The sequence below is a fragment of the Anguilla anguilla genome, chromosome 3 (assembly GCF_013347855.1).
Source record: "Anguilla anguilla isolate fAngAng1 chromosome 3, fAngAng1.pri, whole genome shotgun sequence".
Lineage (NCBI taxonomy): Eukaryota > Metazoa > Chordata > Actinopteri > Anguilliformes > Anguillidae > Anguilla > Anguilla anguilla.
The window spans coordinates 5,138,475-5,158,081 of NC_049203.1; the positions used below are offsets into that span (position 1 = coordinate 5,138,475).

Consider the following 19,607-nt stretch of genomic DNA (forward strand, 5'->3'; position numbering starts at 1 on the left):
GACGCCGTTGTTTCACCGCTGAGTTTAATAACAAATCTGCAGCAAAAAAAAAAAAAAGATCAATTGCACTTTCAGGGTATGATGTCATAATGGGCCAGTCATCTCCTTGTTTTAGGAGACACCTTGGACCAGTGGAATAGTGAAAAATCCACATGGACACTGACCAGCTCTTGCTGAGGTTTAGTGCGTTTAGTGGGGTTTCCAGATTATGATGACCAGCCAAATAAACATGAGCAAGCTGAGCATTCAAGGGTCAGTATCTTTTAACATGGCTAGGTCTGCGAGTACCGTGGGCTGTAATTGCCCTGTACCAGAAGCTCACCAGTCTTGCCCAAGAAGCTTTAGTGCAGTGGTCTCCAACCCGGGTCCTGGAGAGCTACAGGGTCTGCTGGTTTTCATAGTGACTCTGCACTTCATGAATCAATTAGAGCAGTTGATTACACAGTTAACTCAACTCACCTGGAGTCTTGGGTCTCAACAGGGTGCTGATTTTAAGGTGAAAACAAAAACCAGCAGACCCTGTAGCTCTCCAGGACCAGGGTTGGAGACCACTGCTTTAGTGTATGCACTGGCTTTTGTTCTAGTTGCAAAATGCAAAAAAAAAAAAGTAAAAACCTGATTTAACTAATCAAGGTTTTGACAAAAGATTAGCTGACGAGTTGAAGCAGGTGTCTCACTACAACAAAAGCCCGTATCAACACCCACCAACCTAACACGAGATTGGGGACCCTTGTTCTCTACTGTAAATACTGTACATTCCATCGTGATCACGTGGGGGCAGGAAGATACACACAGACAACTGAAGCAAAACCCGGGTGCACTCCCACTGCCGACAAAAGGGGCTAGAATGAAATAAGCTTCAGGTCTGAGCTGGGGAGGATAGCCATAGCCATCATCGGGTCTTTGATCCAGAACCTGCTGGACACTGTCTGACCACACATGATGATAATTAGCTTTCATGACCATTTTACTCTCCATGCTTACTTTACTGCTTTTGTCTAACTGTTGTGTGTAGAGGATGTTTTGTTTAGGTGACGTTACTACGTGAGTAAGAAAAATAATATATTCAATCTATTCCACTTCATTGGTTACCGTAACCCGGTTAAACCAGGCAGCCACGTTCCGCTCATTATGGGAAATTATGTCTCATCACAATTTCCGACTCGCACTGTCCACAGAGTATCAGTATTACATTAGCCATCTACTAGTTCTATACAGAATGGCACGAAGTCGGCGAGAACGTTAACTTCGGGTAGGGTGGCAGGGAACAAGCACATTTATCGTTCCAACTGCAAACAAAAGGCGCCTCCGAAGAAGGTATATGGAATACCATGTGTTTGAACAATGTCACAGCAGTGTATCCCGCTAGTAAGACTCTAAGGGTGCGTATTGTTGGGAATAAACAGCGAAAAGACTTGTGCACTGAATCCTAGCCTTCACACTTTAGCAATTCCGTACCTTCATCCAGTCAATAAATCTAACATAAACGCGACTGGGCAGCTAGCCTATGTTACTGCCGGGTGACGCACGGGAAACTGAGATGCTAGCTAGTAAGCTAAATATGGTAGCTAATTGACACGGGTCAAAAAGACAGGGCTTAAAGCTAACACCTTTATGGCTAGCTACAACAGACAGCGTTTTAGACAACAAAAATGAAAGTAAAATTGAATGTCTTATATGACCAGAACGCGCCGCTTACGACACTCGTGGGCGCTGGTTCTAGCGGTTTCAGGGTCAATGCAAAAGAGCTACAATCAATATTACTTACCGCAATCACTGATGTCCGCACAGCCTCCGACACACTCTGCCGGAGTTCCGCCGCCGTTCCCGGTTTACTCAACCTTTTGGTAAATTTCCGTACTTCGGACATTTTTCATCCAAGATCATGAACTGTTTCCGTGTGCGAATGTGGATGTGGACATGCCGCGGTGCTCGTCTGCAGTTGTGACAGATGCGGAGCGGACCAGAGGTGGCGTCTCGAGGCGCGGCTGCTGAGGAGAACCCGAAACACACAGTAGCATCCGCGCTCCTCCTCTGTCCCGAATGAACTTCTCTTTGCTTCACGTGCAACGCACGCACGCACGCACGCACACACAACCAAACACATAAGTGCGCTTTTTTCGGGCAAATTGCTGAATGTAATACCATTATGTAGCCTATCGGACTTACGTCAGCAGTGATGTTGCTTTTTTATTTTTAAATTGAATGTTCTTATGTGTCGCTTTAAATAAGCCCAACCTGTTATACAGTTACAATTAGGCACACAGGTGCATACACACACACGTCTGTGCGAGTGTGTGTGAGAGACGGACAGTGAGAGAGAGACAGAGAGTATCTGCAAAGTGAAAATTCGATGTTAACTTGGCAGCACAATTGGAATCACAGCGGTGGGGAAAAGTTGGGGAGTTGCGCCCTCCAGTGGAAAATATTGAAAACGATTATACTTCGTAGAATTTAAGATAAAAATTAAATCCACAAAGCCGATGAAGCCATGTTTTTTTAAATTAATTAATTGGGACTATAATGTCAATTATGAAAAATGTCGAAAATGCAATTTCTTGTCACATGAATGATAATACATTTGGCTTAGATAAAGCATTGTAATAAACCAGAACCTTGTAAAATCATTTTTCTTAAGTGTAATGACCCATATGTTAAGATGACCCACTGTATGTCTGCAGAAGGGCACCCGGACATATAAAAACACATTTGGCACTATGGTCTTTAATTCACTACAGATAAGAATGTATATGTGGTAATACCATTATTCAACCAGTAGGTAGAGGCAATGTCCAATGAATGTTTATTAAAGTTTGCCTAAGAAATATGGTGGACACAGCACAATCTTTTTTTAAGATGAAAGTGAGGCTCTATGAAATAAAGTGCTGCGTAGGTAGAGGCCTGAGTGTAATATGGAAGAGTGTGTGCACGTGGCGCTGTGTCTAAAAAAAAAAAGGGCTGTAGAGAAACGAGAGTGATCCTGTCCTAAATGGATGGTAAATGGACTGCATTTATATAGCGCTTTTATCCAAAGCGCTTTACAATTGATGCCTCTCATTCGCCAGAGCAGTTAGGGGTTAGGTGTCTTGCTCAAGGACACTTCGACACGCCCAGGGCGGGGTTTGAACCGGCAACCCTCCGACTGCCAGACAATCAGTCTTACCTCCTGAGCTATGTCATCCTGACTGACCGTACCCCAACGTGGCACCTCAAAGCAAACCAAGGCATTCTAGACACCTCCCAGACACACCTTTACCTGTAGAATAGGCTAAAGAAGTACGTTTTGAGCCTACACCGAAAAGACAGAGAGTGTCTGATGTCCAGACATGCAAAGGGAGATTACTCGGTAAGACACAAGCTCCGTGAGAGAAAGCATTGCCTCCTATTTTCATTTTAGACATACTTGGGATTTTCAAATAGCCAGCATTTTGTGAGCGAAACGGTCTTGGAGGGGAGTAAAGGACAAAGAAGATATTCTGGGGCCAAACTGTTTAAAGCCTCATACTCTACGTCAGGAGTAGAGGAGTAGGTCTTATCATCGTATCGTCAGTTTCTAAATTTGGCAGGTGGCCACTGAAGAGATCCGAGCACCAGACTGATAATATCAGTTCGATGCTTGCATGCCTTCGTTGATTAAATCGTATCTGTAGGTACCCTCGGGGGCTGCATTCTGGGCAACTTCTGTGCCAAATAAGCATTACATTACATTACATTACATTGCATTACATTACATTTATTTGGCAGACGCTTTTATCCAAAGCGACGTACAAAAAGTGCATTTCATGGTCATGGACAACTACAAAACACAGGTTCAATAAGATACAATACTTATTTTGTACGGCTATTTCTAGCAAAGAACACAATTTGGTTCAGTGACTCACAGTGAACACTATTCTGACCTAATCTCTGCAAAGCCAACTAGGCAGAAGAACAAGCATTAGGACAAATATAAATTACCAAAAAGTGCTGGGATGGGGGAACATGTAATGAGTGTCATGAAAGGGGGGGGGGGGGGGTGGATTTAGAATGAAATATACAGAGTGGTGGTAGTTAGTCCAGGTATAGTCTGAAGAGATGAATCAATAAGGGACTACAGATGAAATTTAGCTATCAAGCCTGTTCTGGGGCAGTTACTAACTCTCCATTGTCCCTTTCAAATAAACAAAATAAAAAGAAAAAAAAATTATTTGGAGCATTTCAAGGCTTAATTAGTGTAACCAGACAATAAAGTATCACGGTAATCCAACAAACGCACAATCTTTTTCTTATCAGCACCTGGCAGGGAAAACAAATTCCTTAATTTAGATACAATGTGTTCCTCCAGTAAAAGGCCACTCTTGTCATCTTATTAATAATAAAAAAAAGTGATCAGAATCGGTAGTCACACAAAGATTTTTTTACAACTGAATTAGCTCATAGCCTTCAAGCCATCTAAATTTAAGGTAAAGTGGGGATCTATCTCTCAGTGATTTGGGGTTTAACTAAATTTAACTAATACCTCAGACTTATCTGAATTCGACACATTCAAAGGACGTTCCATGTCATCCAGGTCTTTATGTCTTCACAAAAGACCTCTATTAAGCTGGGTAGCTGTGCGTGGCTAAACGGATGTATAAAGTTATGTGTCATCTGCGTAGCAGGGGTAATTAACATCACGTCTGCACGTAATGTCCCTAGGTGGAAACACGTTCCAGTCCCTTCTCTGATAACTCCTCTGGTCCCCTCTGGTAACTCTCCCAGCATACGTAACTCATGAAGCCCTGCACAATCCTTTGGTGTGCGAAGAGGCTCAAAAATGTGGGCCTTCTAATTCTGAAATGCGACTCAATGCAGCCCTGGGAAACTGCAACAGGATATGAAATCACATAGCCTGGAGAATCTCACTCGCTGTTTCAGCAAGGCTGGGGGGGTGGGGGTGGGGTGGGGTGGGGTGGGGGGGCAACATCCTGTGCAATGTTTTTTTTGTCCTTGGCCATCAACCTCTAGTCAGAATTCAGGTCTAGGCAAAATTAGGTGTACAACACACATGTTTCAAGTTTCAACCAATCAGGGTCTTACATTTAATTAGTACCAAGACCTACTTACTCGGCTTGTGGGTTCGGCAGGACGTGCTCTCTCTGATTTCTCTGAACTTCTCTGTACATCATTTCTAAGCACCAAGGGAGGCAGTGGGCAAGGCCACAAATGGTCTCAATCATTTCAAATATCTGATTGAATATCTATACACAAACACAAACACACTCAAACACACAAACATACACACATATACACTCATGCACCCACACAAACAATCATGTAAACTGATACACTCACACGTACACACACATGATATATGGTAGCTCTTGTTTAATCAAATATCTACAAACATGTACACACGCATAAACACACGTACACACATGTACACACTCGCGCAGACACATACTCACATGTACGCACTCACAAACAAACACACACAGTATGTGGTAGCTCTTGCCTAATCAAATATCTACACACACCCACACATGCGCACACACACACACACACGGTGAGCGATAGCACTTTGTTTTTGAAGCACAGACAGACAATCTAGAACAGTGGGTGGAATTAGCTCTTTCACTATCTTGTGTTGGGCGGCATGGCGGTGCAGTGGGTAGCACTGTCCCACTCAGAGCAAGAAGGTCCTGGGTTCGAATCCTGGCCTGGGTCTCTGCGGAGTTTGTATGTTCTCCCTGTGTCCGACATGCAGGTAGGCTGAACCGAGACTGCCCATAGGTATGAGTATGTGAACGGTGAGTGAATTGTGTGTGTGCCCTGCGATAGATTGGCAGTATTCATGCCTCTCGCCCAATGCACTCTGGGATAAGTTCCAGCACCTCCTGTGACCCTGCCCAATTTAAGCGGGTGCAGATAATGGATGGATGGATTAAGTTGTGTTGTCTTGGGCCAGCAGCTAGAAGCTAAAGTTTCCTTGGGAGGATCCCAGAAAATATGCAGGTTTATGTCTGATCAGGGCTCAAATGAATGAACCCCAGCATTGCTGGTGGATGCAGAGCCATTGGTTCAGAGAAAGACACACTTCTTCCTCCTCTAATCAAATAAAAATCAATGTGCAGCAAATGGATGGGAACACAATACAGCAGGATGTGTTGTCTTTTGCTCAAAATTCTGAAATTGCATCCACATTCCCTATCATCTGTTACTATTAACTATGTTTAACTTCTTAATCAATCTTATTAACATTTCTATGGTGCATGTTCACTAAGAAAAGAGATCAAGAAAAGTGCAGTCAAGAGGTCATCCTTTTTTTTCGTAAAAAAAAAGGATCAAGTGGGGTCACACCTCAGCAGGAAATGAGCTGCAGTTTCCAATGTGTGATAATTCTCGATGAAAATTATTTTGAATATGCTGAAGAGTTTCACTTGATTATGATACAGAAATAACAACTGTATAGATATAACTCTGATATGATAAAAATGGAATAATGACACAAATATTAGCCTGTTTGAACAGCCAATCAAATATGCCCCTGACATGTGACGTCTTACTCTTCAGTGAATCACTGGAAATTATCACCTCAAGTCCTCCTCTTATCTGTACAGTTTGAGTTTTACAGGGCAGAGGACAAACAGGGTCTCAGGCAAAGGAGAGTCTCTAGAAGAGGAGAGTTCAGATACAGTGATGCCACCACTCTGTGCTGTTCTTCTGCTTTTCAGCAAAGTCTGTGAGTGTTTAACTGTTATTAACTTATCAGCCAAAATAACTCTACTCAAGGACTGTATAGAGGTTTTATGAACAGGTTGATGTTGTTTTCCTGCTGACACTGAGGTTGAAATATTTCTTTCTGTTGTTTTCCAGATGGTCTGCTTGGGAAGAATGTTAATCAGCCTTACACGCTGGTGAGACCTCAGCTTGGAGACACTGTGACTCTCCCATGTTTCCATGCTCAAGATTTTGTGACCTGTGCCAGCTGGTTTAAGCAGAGTCTTGGAGAGAAGCCCCAGTTTGTCGCAATAACATTGAACCCTAAATCAGGTGCTATATTTTTCAATGAGTTTAAAAACAATGAACGCTTCAGTGCTAAAGCAGCGGAGGGGAGCTTTAACCTGACTGTGTCAGGAGTAGAGCTGTCTGACTCAGCCACATACTACTGCAGTATTACGAGCTACAATGAGATCAGCTTTGGAGATGGAACTACTTTAATGGTGACAGGTAAATTAAAAAATTATTTCCTTTTTCCATAACCGTAATTTGTAATTGTAATTTGTCATTCTGTAGTTTAAATCGAAGCTCTGGGTATGTTTATTTATAGACTGGCACAGCAAAAAGAAATATTGATTCCATTTACAGTATGAAACAAACAACAACAAAGAACTCTAGAAAAAAGTGCATGTTCCAGAAATGTTATTAAAAATGCATCTCTGTAACTGTAAATGAGACCTTTCCATGACACTGATATTTATGACTTTATAAGTCTCTGTTTATAGGGACATTTTAGTCCAGTGCAAATCTACCATTTTATAATTGCACCAATGTACTGACTAAAAATAATTTTGAAGCACACTATTTTATCATGTTTTTAACACTCCATTTCTGTGAAACCATCAATCTATGCTCAATCAAGGAGCATATGTCTTTGCATAGTTAATATCATTAATTTTGAAGGCTATATATACTCTTGTAAATATGCGAGTATTACTACAAAGTTTCTGAAAATTTACTAGCTGCATGATTTTTTTGAGTAATTCAGAAACAAGGCATTAAAACCTGATTCTATGAATCACAGTTTTTAAAAATTTACCTTTTTGCTTATAGTTCCAGTGTGTCCAGCATGTCTTGTCATCTTTTTTTTTTTGATTATTACCTGATTCTGCTCTAGTGAAAAATATTGATTTACAAATTAATATTTAATTTAATACAACGGTTATAATTTCTTGTATAGTAAAATACATATGGTTGTAAAGGTAGTCAATAAACCATTTTCACATAACAATGCTTTTGGAGACTGCATTGGCCACATGCATTGGCCACATGGCACTTAAATCATCTTCCATCCACTGAAGCGCCCGCTCGACCCTCAGTACCTTTGCAGCCTTCCTCTGTGCATGTTTTTGTGTCTGACTAACAGTTCTGAGATTGTGGACTGAGAACAACGGCCACAGCTTCCGTTTGGTTCATAAAATGTAACGTTTAAATTGTTGTAAAATTGAAGCAGTCAACATTTTTGGAACCTTCCTTTTAGCTGCCATGTTAAAGAAAACATACGCTTAAATCTTGTTTAAATGCTCATTTTAATGGCAGCTGCACAATTTATATGCAAGGATTGAAATTCAATTCAATTTGTCCTTATAATGGTCTCCAGTCGACAATTTTGCATTGCATTGAAATGAGTATGAACCTTTTACAGGGTCAGAGTCACACGGCAGGACAGTAGTACTGCAGCAGCCCGAGTCTGAGTCAGTGCGGCCAGGAGACTCTGCGACTCTGCAGTGTACAGTACACAATGAGACCTGTGCAGGAGAACACAGTGTGTACTGGATCAGACAGGGCTCAGGAGAGTCCCCTCCAGGAATCATTTACACCCATGGAACCAGGAGTGATGAGTGCCAGAGGAGCCCTGGGGCTGTGTCTCCCACACAGAGCTGTGTCTACAACTTCCCCAAGAGGAACCTCAGCTCCTCTGATGCTGGGACTTACTACTGTGCTGTGGCCACCTGTGGGGAGATCCTGTTTGGGAACGGGACCAAGCTGGACATAGAGGGTAATCCATAAATAGACCCGCCCCATCCATCCCCCCCTTACACACACACACGTTTTGGACTGCGATACCCCATTAGGCTAATACAACCCCAAACAGGGTGAGCTCTTTCAAGGTCCTAAATAGACTTCAAAACATTGGGTTGCACTGCACTCAAGAATGTCCTTAGTTGTTATGAAAATAATAAGAAATTTTCACGGTTCTTCACATCATGAATTGGGCAGGAGAGGATCTATGTTACAATGGTCAATTTAGAATGTTGTAATTTCAGTGTTCAAATGCCTCTAGCCCGATTTTCTACCTGACTGGGGCAGATCATATTTGCCCAATGAAAATAAAGTAACAGACTGGCTGTACCTGCACTTGAATTTTATTGTTTTTTATTTCAGGGGAACCGAAGACAGTCTCTTTCATAATTCTCAGCATCCCTTGTGTGGCGTTGGCTTTGAGCCTGATTGTGATCGCCGCTCTTCTCCGCAGTTGGAAGAAACGAAAAGTTTGTGAGCACTGTACAGGTGAGTGATGTTAGCAGATAGAAAAGGCTGTGTACTCTGTAAAAGTGAGTTATATTAGCAGATATAAAAGGTTGTGCACTCTGTAAAAGTGAGTTATATTAGCTGATAGAAAGCTCTGTAAAAGTGAGTTATATTAGCTGATAGAAAGCTCTGTAAAAGTGAGTTATATTAGCTGATATAAAAGGTTGTGTACTCTGTATCTGAGTTATATTAGCGGATAGAAAGCTCTGTAAAAGTGAGTTAAATTAGCAGATAGAAAAGGCTGCGCACTGTGTGAAAGCAATATGCTTTTTTCTTTTCTGAAAAAATGAAGAGCCCTACAAGTAATGGGTTTTATTTCTGCAGCCCACGGGCACTGCAATATCAAAAGAGTATGAGAGGGCTATAGAGTCTAATGTTAGTGCACAGTAGCTCAGTTTTACAATGATATTACACATTGAACGATCTTCAGGTTTAACTATATGACGATAAACCCTAGTTTACCTTGCATTCTTTCTTTTTTGTCTGGTAGTGTAATGTTACTGCTGTAACCGGCTATAACCTAGCTAGCGATGAGGAACCAGCTCTACCCTAGCTAGCGACGAGGAACCAGCTCTAACCTAGCTAGTGATGAGGAACCGGCTCTAACCTAGCTAGCGACGAGGAACCAGCTCTAACCTAGCTAGCGATGAGGAACCGGCCGTAACCTAGCTAGCGATGAGGAACCGGAATGTAACCTAGCTAGCGACGAGGAACCGGCTCTAACCTAGCTAGCGATGAGGAACCGGCTCTAACCTAGCTAGCGACGAGGAACCAGCTCTAACCTAGCTAGTGATGAAGAACCGGCTCTAACCTAACTAGCGATGAGGAACCGACTCTAACCAAGCTAGTGATGAAGAACCGGCTCTAACCTAGCTAGTGATGAGGAACCGGCTCTAACCTAGCTAGCGACGAGGAACCGGAATCTAACCTAGCTAGCGACGAGGAACCAGCCCTAACCTAGCTAGCGATGAGGAACCGGCTCTAACCTAGCTAGCGATGAGGAACCGGCCCTAACCTAGCTAGCGATGAGGACCCGGCCCTAACCTAGCTAGCGGACATGAATACTAATGAGTGCAGGATACACGCCCACCCTGTCCTGTCACAAAAAATCAAATGATGTTTATTACAATTTAATGTTTAATAATTGGGTTAAAAACTTGAAAGAAATATTAAGAAGACAATCAATTGCCACTTCTGGGAAATATAACCACAATTTGAATCCAGTTGCCTGGAACTTTAAAATAGAAACGTTTTGCAGATAACTTTCAAGCTCCATTCCACTTGTCCTATAGTGCATGTTAAATTAATCATAAAACATTTATCAATATTTTAAAATATTCTCATCTTCAAACAGGTAACAATCTTCAGAAAAGCCGGCTTGACACCACCGACGATCCAAGAGAACAGGTGTGAAAGATGCTTACTACATCCGTTCAAAACTTCCCACAAAGCCATGAGGCTTGAAACAGAGCTTTCCATATTATATCATATTGTGTTAAGTATGCTAATATATACTCTGGATACATACATTTTTAACTGACTATTTTCCAAAAGGTTGAAAGAGCAAACAACCACTTATTAATTTTATGAACTGAATTATTGAAAATGAACAAGGAAGAAATATATTCATTTTTACCAGCATTGTGCCATAGCAATCGTAGAGCTCGTGGTAATCTGGGCGGTAATCTGTGGTATAATGGGTAAGGAGCTGGTCTTGTAACCTAAAAAAAATATCACCAGTTCGTTTGCCAGGCAAGACACTGCCGTTGTACCCTCGAGCAAGGTACTTAACCTGCATTGCTTCAGTATACATCCAGCTGTATAAATGGATGCAATGTAAATGCTGTGTAAAACGTTGTGTCGGTCGCTCTGGATAAGAGCGTCTGCCAAACGCCTGTAATTTAAATGTGATCTTTGCCCTTACAAACTCCCGTCATGGTTTCTGTTTTCGCCTGCCTTCCCACAGTGCTCTACTGAGGACGCGCTGAACTACGCCGCTCTGAGGTTCAGTGAAAAGAACACAAAAGCCAGGCCCAAGAGGAGAGACCAGCGGGAAGACCTCGTCTATTCCGACGTGAGAACTCAAGACTGGAGGTGAAAGCTTTTCTGAAGGTATCCAACAAAGATTGCGGAAGAAAACTTTGTCTAACTGGAGTGAACGCACATTGGAGTTTTGGCAGCGGCAGTGCGGCTGTACTGTATGCCCTTTATCTGAAAGCTTTAATTTTGGGTGACTAACGTTTACCTATGCCGAATATTTGCTGACGCGATTCAAGTTGAGTGCGTTTTATTTTCCATGCACCTGCAGGAAAAATAGCTGCAAGTTAAACTTTAATTTTTATTTGAAAGAAAACAATGGCCCAATTTTGATTTTCTTTTTTTTTTGTTCCACTTCAGTTCAACCAACAATTCAAGCTTCTGAGTTACTTTCTTCCCTTTTGACATTTTCATTTTGTCATTTGCCTCTGACGCATTGACACATTGGCAATGCAAGTATATGTTTTATTTTCTATGTACCTGTAGGGAAAATAGCTGTAAGTTATGTTTGAATTTTTATTTGTAATATTCCTTTGGCTTAAGTATGTGATGGCTGACTTCTTTTTTGTGAAGGAAACTGTTAGAGTGCACTATTGTGTGTACATGACAAACGATCATGTTATACCATATTGTCTTTAACTGAATGGCTGCTTAGTCCTGGACTAAACTGAGTTTTGTATTATGTATTGCTTTGTATTATGTACTGGCCCATAATTTTAAAAAAAATATCTCCTGAATAAAATGAAATGAAACATGCCTAAATCATCATCATCATTATTATTATTATTATTATTATTATTACTATTATTTATGTATTGTATCCTAAACATCATCTTCATCATCATCATCATCATTGCCTTCATCATCATCAGCATCAGCATCAGCTTCATCATTATCATCGTCACCACCACCACCACCAGCATTGTCATTGTCATCATCATCATTGTCATCACCACCATCATCATTTTTTGTTTGATTGATCAACTTCTAACCACCGTTATGTTATGAAGGTTAATGTGCGAGCTGGCTTGAATCACCATCTACAGTTGGAACCCAACCCACACAAGATAATGATTTGACTTGTCACAAGAAGTCATTTATTTCTGGGCGAAGATGTCAGAGAGTCATCCTGTTCAGGCTCATGGTATCATAAGGTTTTTTAGCTTGATGAGTATGTCCAATAACAGGTATCCATGAAGCCGTATGCATCATGAGAATGTAAGAAAAGGCAAACGCTTAGTTTGAACACGAGTGAAACAGAATTATGTGCCTACGGTGCAGCCACAGAATTATGTACCTACTGTGCAGCCACACTCACACAAGTGGACTCAGAAATCAGGGCAAGATGGTGTAAAAAAAAAAAAAAAAAAAAAATAGAACATCACTGAATAACAGGAATTGTACATACAGCATTTTCAGAACCGCACTGGATTACACTGCACAGCACAAACTTGCCCTCAAATGATATAAGAGTTCCACCCGCTCGGGGCGCAGCAGGTTTCAGGGGGGCCATCACGGCAACCGTAGGAAATTGGCCCACTCTCAGTGACGGTGATCAACAATAAAATGGAGCAAAGAAGACAATGGCCCAATTTTCATCTTTTTTTTGTTGTTCCACTTCCTGTCTGTTTAACCAATGGTTTGAGCTTCTGGGTTAGTTTCACCCCCTCTTGACATTTTTATTCCTGTCAATTGCCTCAGATTGACACAGAGCATAGAAGCCCAGCCGGAGGAGCGGGAGAAAGATGTGTGCGATTAGAATCTGCCTGTGCGTGCTGGTTCTCGGGAAGTTGTGTAAGTGCTGCTTCTATGGACAGTGCTGGGTTTCACTGTGGCAACATGAAAAAAAAAACTAAAACAAAAAAATCAACAAACAGACAAAACCGGGCCACAGGAGTTATGTCATGCGCCTTGAATATGGAGTTAAATAGTTCAATTCAAACGTGCAGCTACAACCGGCTCGTTTGAATCAGGACCTAACATTGATCCCTTCTTGTGTGCTGATGGCTTGTATGTTTGACTTTTAACTGACTGGAATTGTTGTTTCCTTGTGAAGTGCTCTGGGACACCAACATGAGGGGCACTATATAAGAGCTTCATGAATTTAATTATGTGTTACATCACAGGAGCTTGACAGAAAAAGTTGGGTTGTTCTAAACTCAATGGTCAGATACTTTCTAAGATTTATCTCATTTGTGAAATTGTGGTTCTTTTGAGCATGTACTCGGATAGAAATGTATGCATCCCGTCTTTTCTCTCTCGTCTTTTAGATCGGACACAGACCGAAGGCTTAGCTCAGCCAGTTCTCCTGCTAACAGCTCAGCTTGGAGACACTGCAACGCTGCGGTGCTTCTTTGCTAAAGAGAAAACCGCAATCATAGTTTTGTACAAGCAAACTGTGGGCCACACACCTGAGCTCGTATTGTCATCAGTTAAATATGGAAATGATGTCACCTTTAACAGTGAGTTTAAAGATGACCCACGCATTACAGCTCACGTGCACAATGGAATACTGAATTTAATCATCTCCAAAACCCAACCATCAGACTCAGGGATGTATTACTGTGGGAAAATGTATTCAACAACCCTGGAGTTTGATAAAGGAATGTTTCTTATACTACAAGGTATGGAAATTAAATATTTTTACTTTGATATTTTTTTTATAACCTGATTGGGTTATACAGTGAGCTCCAAAATATCTGGGACAACATTGTGGTATTTTTTTCTTGATTTGGCTCTGTTCTCCTCAGTTTATGATTTGCAATCAGACAATTCATGTGTGGTTGAAGTGCACACGCTCAGCTTTTATTAAAGGTCATTTTTTATATACTTTGGTTTCACCATGAAGAAATTACTTTTTATACTTAGCCGCCCCATCTCAGTGTGGCATATTGTGTGGGACTTAATGTTATGCAAATTAAAACAGTCATGTTTAGTACTTTGTCGTATGTCTTAAGTAGTGCCGTCAGCATATAAAACGCATGTTCAATAGGATTCAGATCAGATTCAGATGTTAGCATTGAAAAGTGCCTTTGCTGCTTTAGCAGTATGTTTGGCATCATTGTCTTGCTGTAGGATGAAGTGCCGTCCAATGAGTTTGAAGGCATTTGGTTGAGCAGACAAGATGCTCTCAGATGCTCTCAGCAGCTACATCACCAGTGAGCCAGTATCTGTGGCAGGCATACATGGCCAAACCACAAGGCCCTCACCACCATGTATGATAGATAAGGGGGTGCTTTGGATCTCTGGGCAGTTCTTTGTGTTTTTGTCCCAAACAAGATTAAGCTCACTGTATAACTAGACCTTTTACTGCATAATCAAAATGAACCTTTTACAGGGTCAGAGTCACACAGCAGGACAGTAGTACTGCAGCAGCCCGAGTCTGAGTCAGTGCAGCCAGGAGACTCTGTGACCCTGCAGTGTACAGTACACACTGAGACCTGTGCAGGAGAACACAGTGTGTACTGGTTCAGACAGGGCTCAGGAGAGTCCCCTCCAGGAATCATTTACACCCATGGAAACAGGAGTGATGAGTGCCAGAGGAGCTCTGGGGCTGTGTCTCCCACACAGAGCTGTGTCTACAACTTCCCCAAGAGGAACCTCAGCCTCTCTGATGCTGGGACTTACTACTGTGCTGTGGCCACCTGTGGGGAGATCCTGTTTGGGAACGGAACCAAGCTGGACGTTAAGGGTAAGAGAAAATGCAATCACATAGTAAAAAGTATTGTCTTTGTTCATGCTTTTTTTTTTCTTTTTTTCTAGCAAGGCTAAAGAATGATGTTTTTAATCATTTCAACCATTAGAGCATACAGGCTTCATCTGATATTATTGGATTATTGTTTAACGTTTGCTAATTTATTTTTACATTGTAAATTGTGAATAGTTTTCCATCCCTAATTTTTATTCTCATGCAGATCAGTTCGTTGGATGGTTGTCACTGTCAATGTCTTGTTATTCTCTTATTAAAATTTCTCATGAAGGGTGCTATACTAAATTTTGTTTTAAAATTTCAGGGAATGAACATCTGCCTCTTTATTGCTTGGTGGGAGCTCTGGCGTTGAGTGTGATCTTAAACATTGTCCTTGCTCTGAACAGGAGAAAAAGCTGTGAGAATTGCAAAGGTAAGAGACCAAGTTATCAATAAGTGGTGCATGTCACAGGTATTTTTTTTTGCAATGTTTGCAATCAAATTATTTGTTAAATCACATCAGACAAGTATGAAAGATAAAGGATGTTTGATGTAAAGTTGCGTTTTCAAATTCGACAATAATTTTGTCAGCTGCATGCAAGGGAATTTCATAAATAGCACACAGAAATAGTCATATATAGTGACAGTTCTGTAAAACAACATCAGGTGAAGTTGCTCCATTGTTGCAAAAGGGTGTCTCACAACACTTTTAGGAATATTATATGCACAGATCACATGAAAAAGCAAGTCAAATCTTGAATTGTTTTTGCTTAAACTTCAGTATTTAACCCAAAATTATATTTTATGGTTCTATTTTTTTATGTATTTGTGTTTGGTACCATGCTAGCACTAAGTAAATTATAGGCACAACAGCTGTGATGTGACAAACCCTCGATTATGAAAATAAAAGTGCTCTTGAGCAAAAGCCAGTAAAAAGCAGTAAAAGAGAATGCAGAGTAAGCAGAATCTTTTGGCCTTCAAATAAATAAAAATGTTTTTCAGGAGATATGTAATCGCAATTGAACCCCTATTCCTTGATTATATAATAGACGTATTCATCAGATATACTTACCACATCTTATCAGATATGTATAGCAACTAACCGTCCAACTGTCGCAAATATAATTTACAAAATGAAAAACACTACTACCACAACTGCTACTGTTACAGTGAATATTAATAATGATAATAATAATAATAATAATAGAAGAAGAAAAATAAAAGAACACTAGCTTTATTTTCAGACAACCACCAGTGGTTTACATTTTCTTTTTACTGAAACAGGAGCTGCATCAAAGAACCACGTGTGCAGAGAAGACTTGTCAAGCGAACAGGTACAAATATTATTTTGTGAAAAAGATTTTAAGGCAACTAACTAACTAACTAACTAACTAAATGAATTAAAGTCAATTTCTGTGGTGAATATTCTCCTAAATGATAATAAGAATGAGGAGTAATCCTATGTGGCGTGTCATGTTTTTCCTTTTAGTATGAAGAGGAAGCAATGAATTACGCTGCTTTGACTTTCACCACCAAGAAACCCAAAGTGAGGCGGAACAAGAGGGAAGTGGAGAAAGAAACGGTTTACTCAGATATGAGATTTAGAGACCGCGAGTGAAGCTTTCCGTGAAAATTCATCTTCATCACAAGAATAATCGCTGTTTATTAAACATTTTCTCACTAGCATTGGTGAACATAATAATATGTGGCTGTAACTGACATAGACCTACGGGATTTTCCTTTTTTTAAACTAAGAGCTTGTGCTTGTTAAATTCTACTGTTTTTTTATGTTTTTTTAAAAAAATAAACAAAGTAAAACTGTAAAAAACATTGTACACTGATGCGCTTGTGTGGCTTGTCTGTTAAATGGTGCTCATTGTTGCTGAGCCTAGCTTGGTTTGGGGCAGTAGCGTAGTACAGGGAACAGTAGTTACTGTAGGGAACAGGACGTGCAACTCGATTCTCAGGCACTGCCCTTCTACCCTTGAGCAAGGCTGTTAACCCCAATGACTTCAGTATATAAACCTATCTGTGCAACATTAATTTGTGTTACACGTGTAAAATTGTGTGCGGAACTCTGGGTAAAAGTGTGCTGTTAACCTTTGCTTCTGAAATGTCCAAAAATTTAGATAAAAGTATTTTACTTCGTGGCTTGGCGGTAACTTCGAGTGCGACTATAAATCGTCGTTTGCATCCAGAACAAGAGGAAAAAGCTTTGAGAATGCACAGGTTTTCTACAGCTAATTTATGCATTAATTAACCATTTATTGCATGCATATAGTCTGATATCATGTATTTTAGCTACTTTAAATTGCACACTAATGTTACCAGGGATTCAATCACTTCTGGCTCTACAGTAAATTGGGTAATTATTCAGCTGTGTTGTTGCAGAAGTAATCTTTGTGAATGATTACACATGGACATGTTGAAAGTCCGCAAATTAAATGAATCTCAATAATGGTTAGTGTTTCCCAGTCCAGATTATGGACATTGGCTGCTTAATAACTCCGTATATCAGACAGTCAGAGTATATGAATTTGATACATTTCTATCACAATGCATCTTGCTGTATGAATACTGACATGTAAAGTTTTAGAGGAATAATTGTACCACATGGAGAAGGCATGTAGAAATATGTCTGCACATCCATACCAGGGCTGGATCTGGCATAACTACCAATATGTGTCTGCCACTGCTTAGCCAGGGGATTTGGGTACTCTGCTGCATGTTGTATAACAACTAGACATGCTTTCTGAAGGCCGAGGCCTCTTGCTAGCAGAGCCCTTCCTGTACCTTCAGTAACCAAAAGCACTTCCTGTATGCACAGCGACAGCTTTCTTGTGTTCTCAGTTACTGATGCTGTGCTGTATGTTTTAGAACAACTGGGCACATGTTCAGACAGAATGACTCAGTGGAAGATTCCTTCCTGTGTACAGGGACAGAGCATGAACAGACTCCCACATGTTCATGCACTTCCTGCTGAGAAGCCTGTCAGGTGTTCACAGGGGCTGATAATCTAGAGAACAAGGAGAGAGTAATGCCCTTGCTCAGACTTGCTCCTGTAAAGTATTTAGTTTTGACAGCATTAAATGATTACAATGGCCTTTGAATCTTACATGCGCAACATTACTGGTATTTTACCCCTCACCATATTCAAAGAACATCAATCACAATGTGTTTGTCTGTTTCAAACTGCTCTGTTGTGGTGACAGGGGAGGTCCACTTATTTTCCACTCACAGCCTTGTATATTCAGCTCTACACACACCAGAGCTGCACAGGAAGACTGACCTGCTGCACAGAGCTGTATTCACACCTCCCTCTCTCAGCGCTGAAACCACACTGACGCTCCGATCAAATTCACCCGCCTCACACCTCAGACCACCTTTCCATTACAACAGACCAAACAAGAGAGGCCTAGAAAACAGTGCACTTCTTTTTATAATCTGTCCCCAAGAGTTAAATATACACTCAATAAGTCATAAAACATTATCTCAGCGCTGAAACCACACTGACGCTCCGAACAAACTCACACCTCAGACCACCTTTCCATAACAACAGACCAGACAAGAGAGGCTCAGAAAACAGTGCCTTTATATTTAAACAAAGAAATAGTAAATATCTGTCCCCATGTTACCAAATATAGTACAAAAATTGCAGGGACAAAAAGTCAGTATTGCTTTCTATAATTAAAGAGGGCTTTACACGTTTCTATTTTACATTCATCATCATTTGCATGTTTTATGCTGTTGCTTCTTTGTTGCATTATGGTGCAAAAGCGAAGTCATCATAACCTTCTTTTTCAAGGCATGTAGTTCAAAGTTTTACCAGTAGGCAGCAGCACAGTATACTATAAATGTGACATTTTGATGATGATAAATTATAACATTATGATCTGAAACTTTTGAGAGTCACAACGTATTGGTCTGATTTTGCTGATCTGGACATGTTCTTTAGCACCTATGAAATTTTTGATGTACTACTTGCAATGTTGAATATCATTATACGCAAAATGCTCAGTGAAGTGCACCTCATTAAAAGATTTAAATATGCCTTCAATAAGTCATAAAAAAAAAATACTGAAATGTCGTGATGAAGTTTTTCAGTACAAACATCATCAGATGCATTGAATCAGTCAGCATCTGGATCCTTTCCCTTCTTTTCCTGCCCATGGTCATGTGACCAGCTGTAGTCTCATGGGACATGAAAGAGCTCTTGACTCATTCAGGCCCTGCAGTCTGCATAATGAATGTATGTGCTGAGTAAGGTGTGCAGCAGAATGGATTCAAATGAACCATGGGGGTTTTGTATATAACTGGGTGTGAGTACATGGGTGAGGGAGAAGTGTGTGTGTGTGTGTGTGCGTATGTGTGTGCGTGTGTGTGTGTATGTTTGTTTGTTTGTTTGGGTTTTAAATGAACTCACCACCAAAGAGAGCAGTATCCCTGCAAGTTAATTTCCATTGAGCACTGAGGGCATTGTCAGTATTAACTATAGACTGTTAATGTTTTAGTTTCCTGTTTATGACCTCTTTCCCTTTGAGAGCGTGCTAGAGATCACGCTCTGAGACCTGCTTTTCTGGTCTGAGGGGGGGCTTTTTTGCACAATGCTGGA

The 19,607-nt window shown here is 40.8% G+C and overlaps 3 protein-coding genes across 5 annotated transcripts in view; 2 read left to right on the forward strand and 1 right to left on the reverse strand.

The window, feature by feature from the left end:
* The window catches only part of dock11 (dedicator of cytokinesis 11), a 72,957-nt gene extending 70,664 nt beyond the window's left edge, over positions 1-2,293 (reverse strand). For 2 of the 3 annotated variants that reach the window (XM_035407478.1, XM_035407477.1), the window contains exon 1: positions 1,769-1,870. In XM_035407478.1, the coding sequence (XP_035263369.1) occupies positions 1,769-1,870 (102 nt within the window). Of the gene's footprint in view, positions 1-1,768 lie in introns of all 3 variants that reach the window. The other variant, XM_035407476.1, reaches the window with a different exon arrangement.
* Positions 2,294-6,550: 4,257 nt separating this feature from the next.
* Positions 6,551-11,677, forward strand: LOC118223783 (signal-regulatory protein beta-2-like). Its single transcript, XM_035410770.1, has 6 exons — positions 6,551-6,700; positions 6,835-7,188; positions 8,384-8,737; positions 9,124-9,249; positions 10,625-10,677; positions 11,237-11,677. The coding sequence occupies exons 1-6, from the start codon at positions 6,658-6,660 to the stop codon at positions 11,366-11,368; spliced, it is 1,062 nt and encodes a 353-aa protein (XP_035266661.1). The 5' UTR covers positions 6,551-6,657; the 3' UTR covers positions 11,369-11,677.
* A 1,375-nt stretch (positions 11,678-13,052) lies between these two features.
* On the forward strand, positions 13,053-16,783 carry LOC118222471. Its single transcript, XM_035408090.1, has 6 exons — positions 13,053-13,101; positions 13,578-13,931; positions 14,645-14,998; positions 15,321-15,428; positions 16,280-16,329; positions 16,485-16,783. The coding sequence occupies exons 1-6, from the start codon at positions 13,053-13,055 to the stop codon at positions 16,611-16,613; spliced, it is 1,044 nt and encodes a 347-aa protein (XP_035263981.1). The 3' UTR covers positions 16,614-16,783.
* Positions 16,784-19,607: the final 2,824 nt, after the last annotated feature.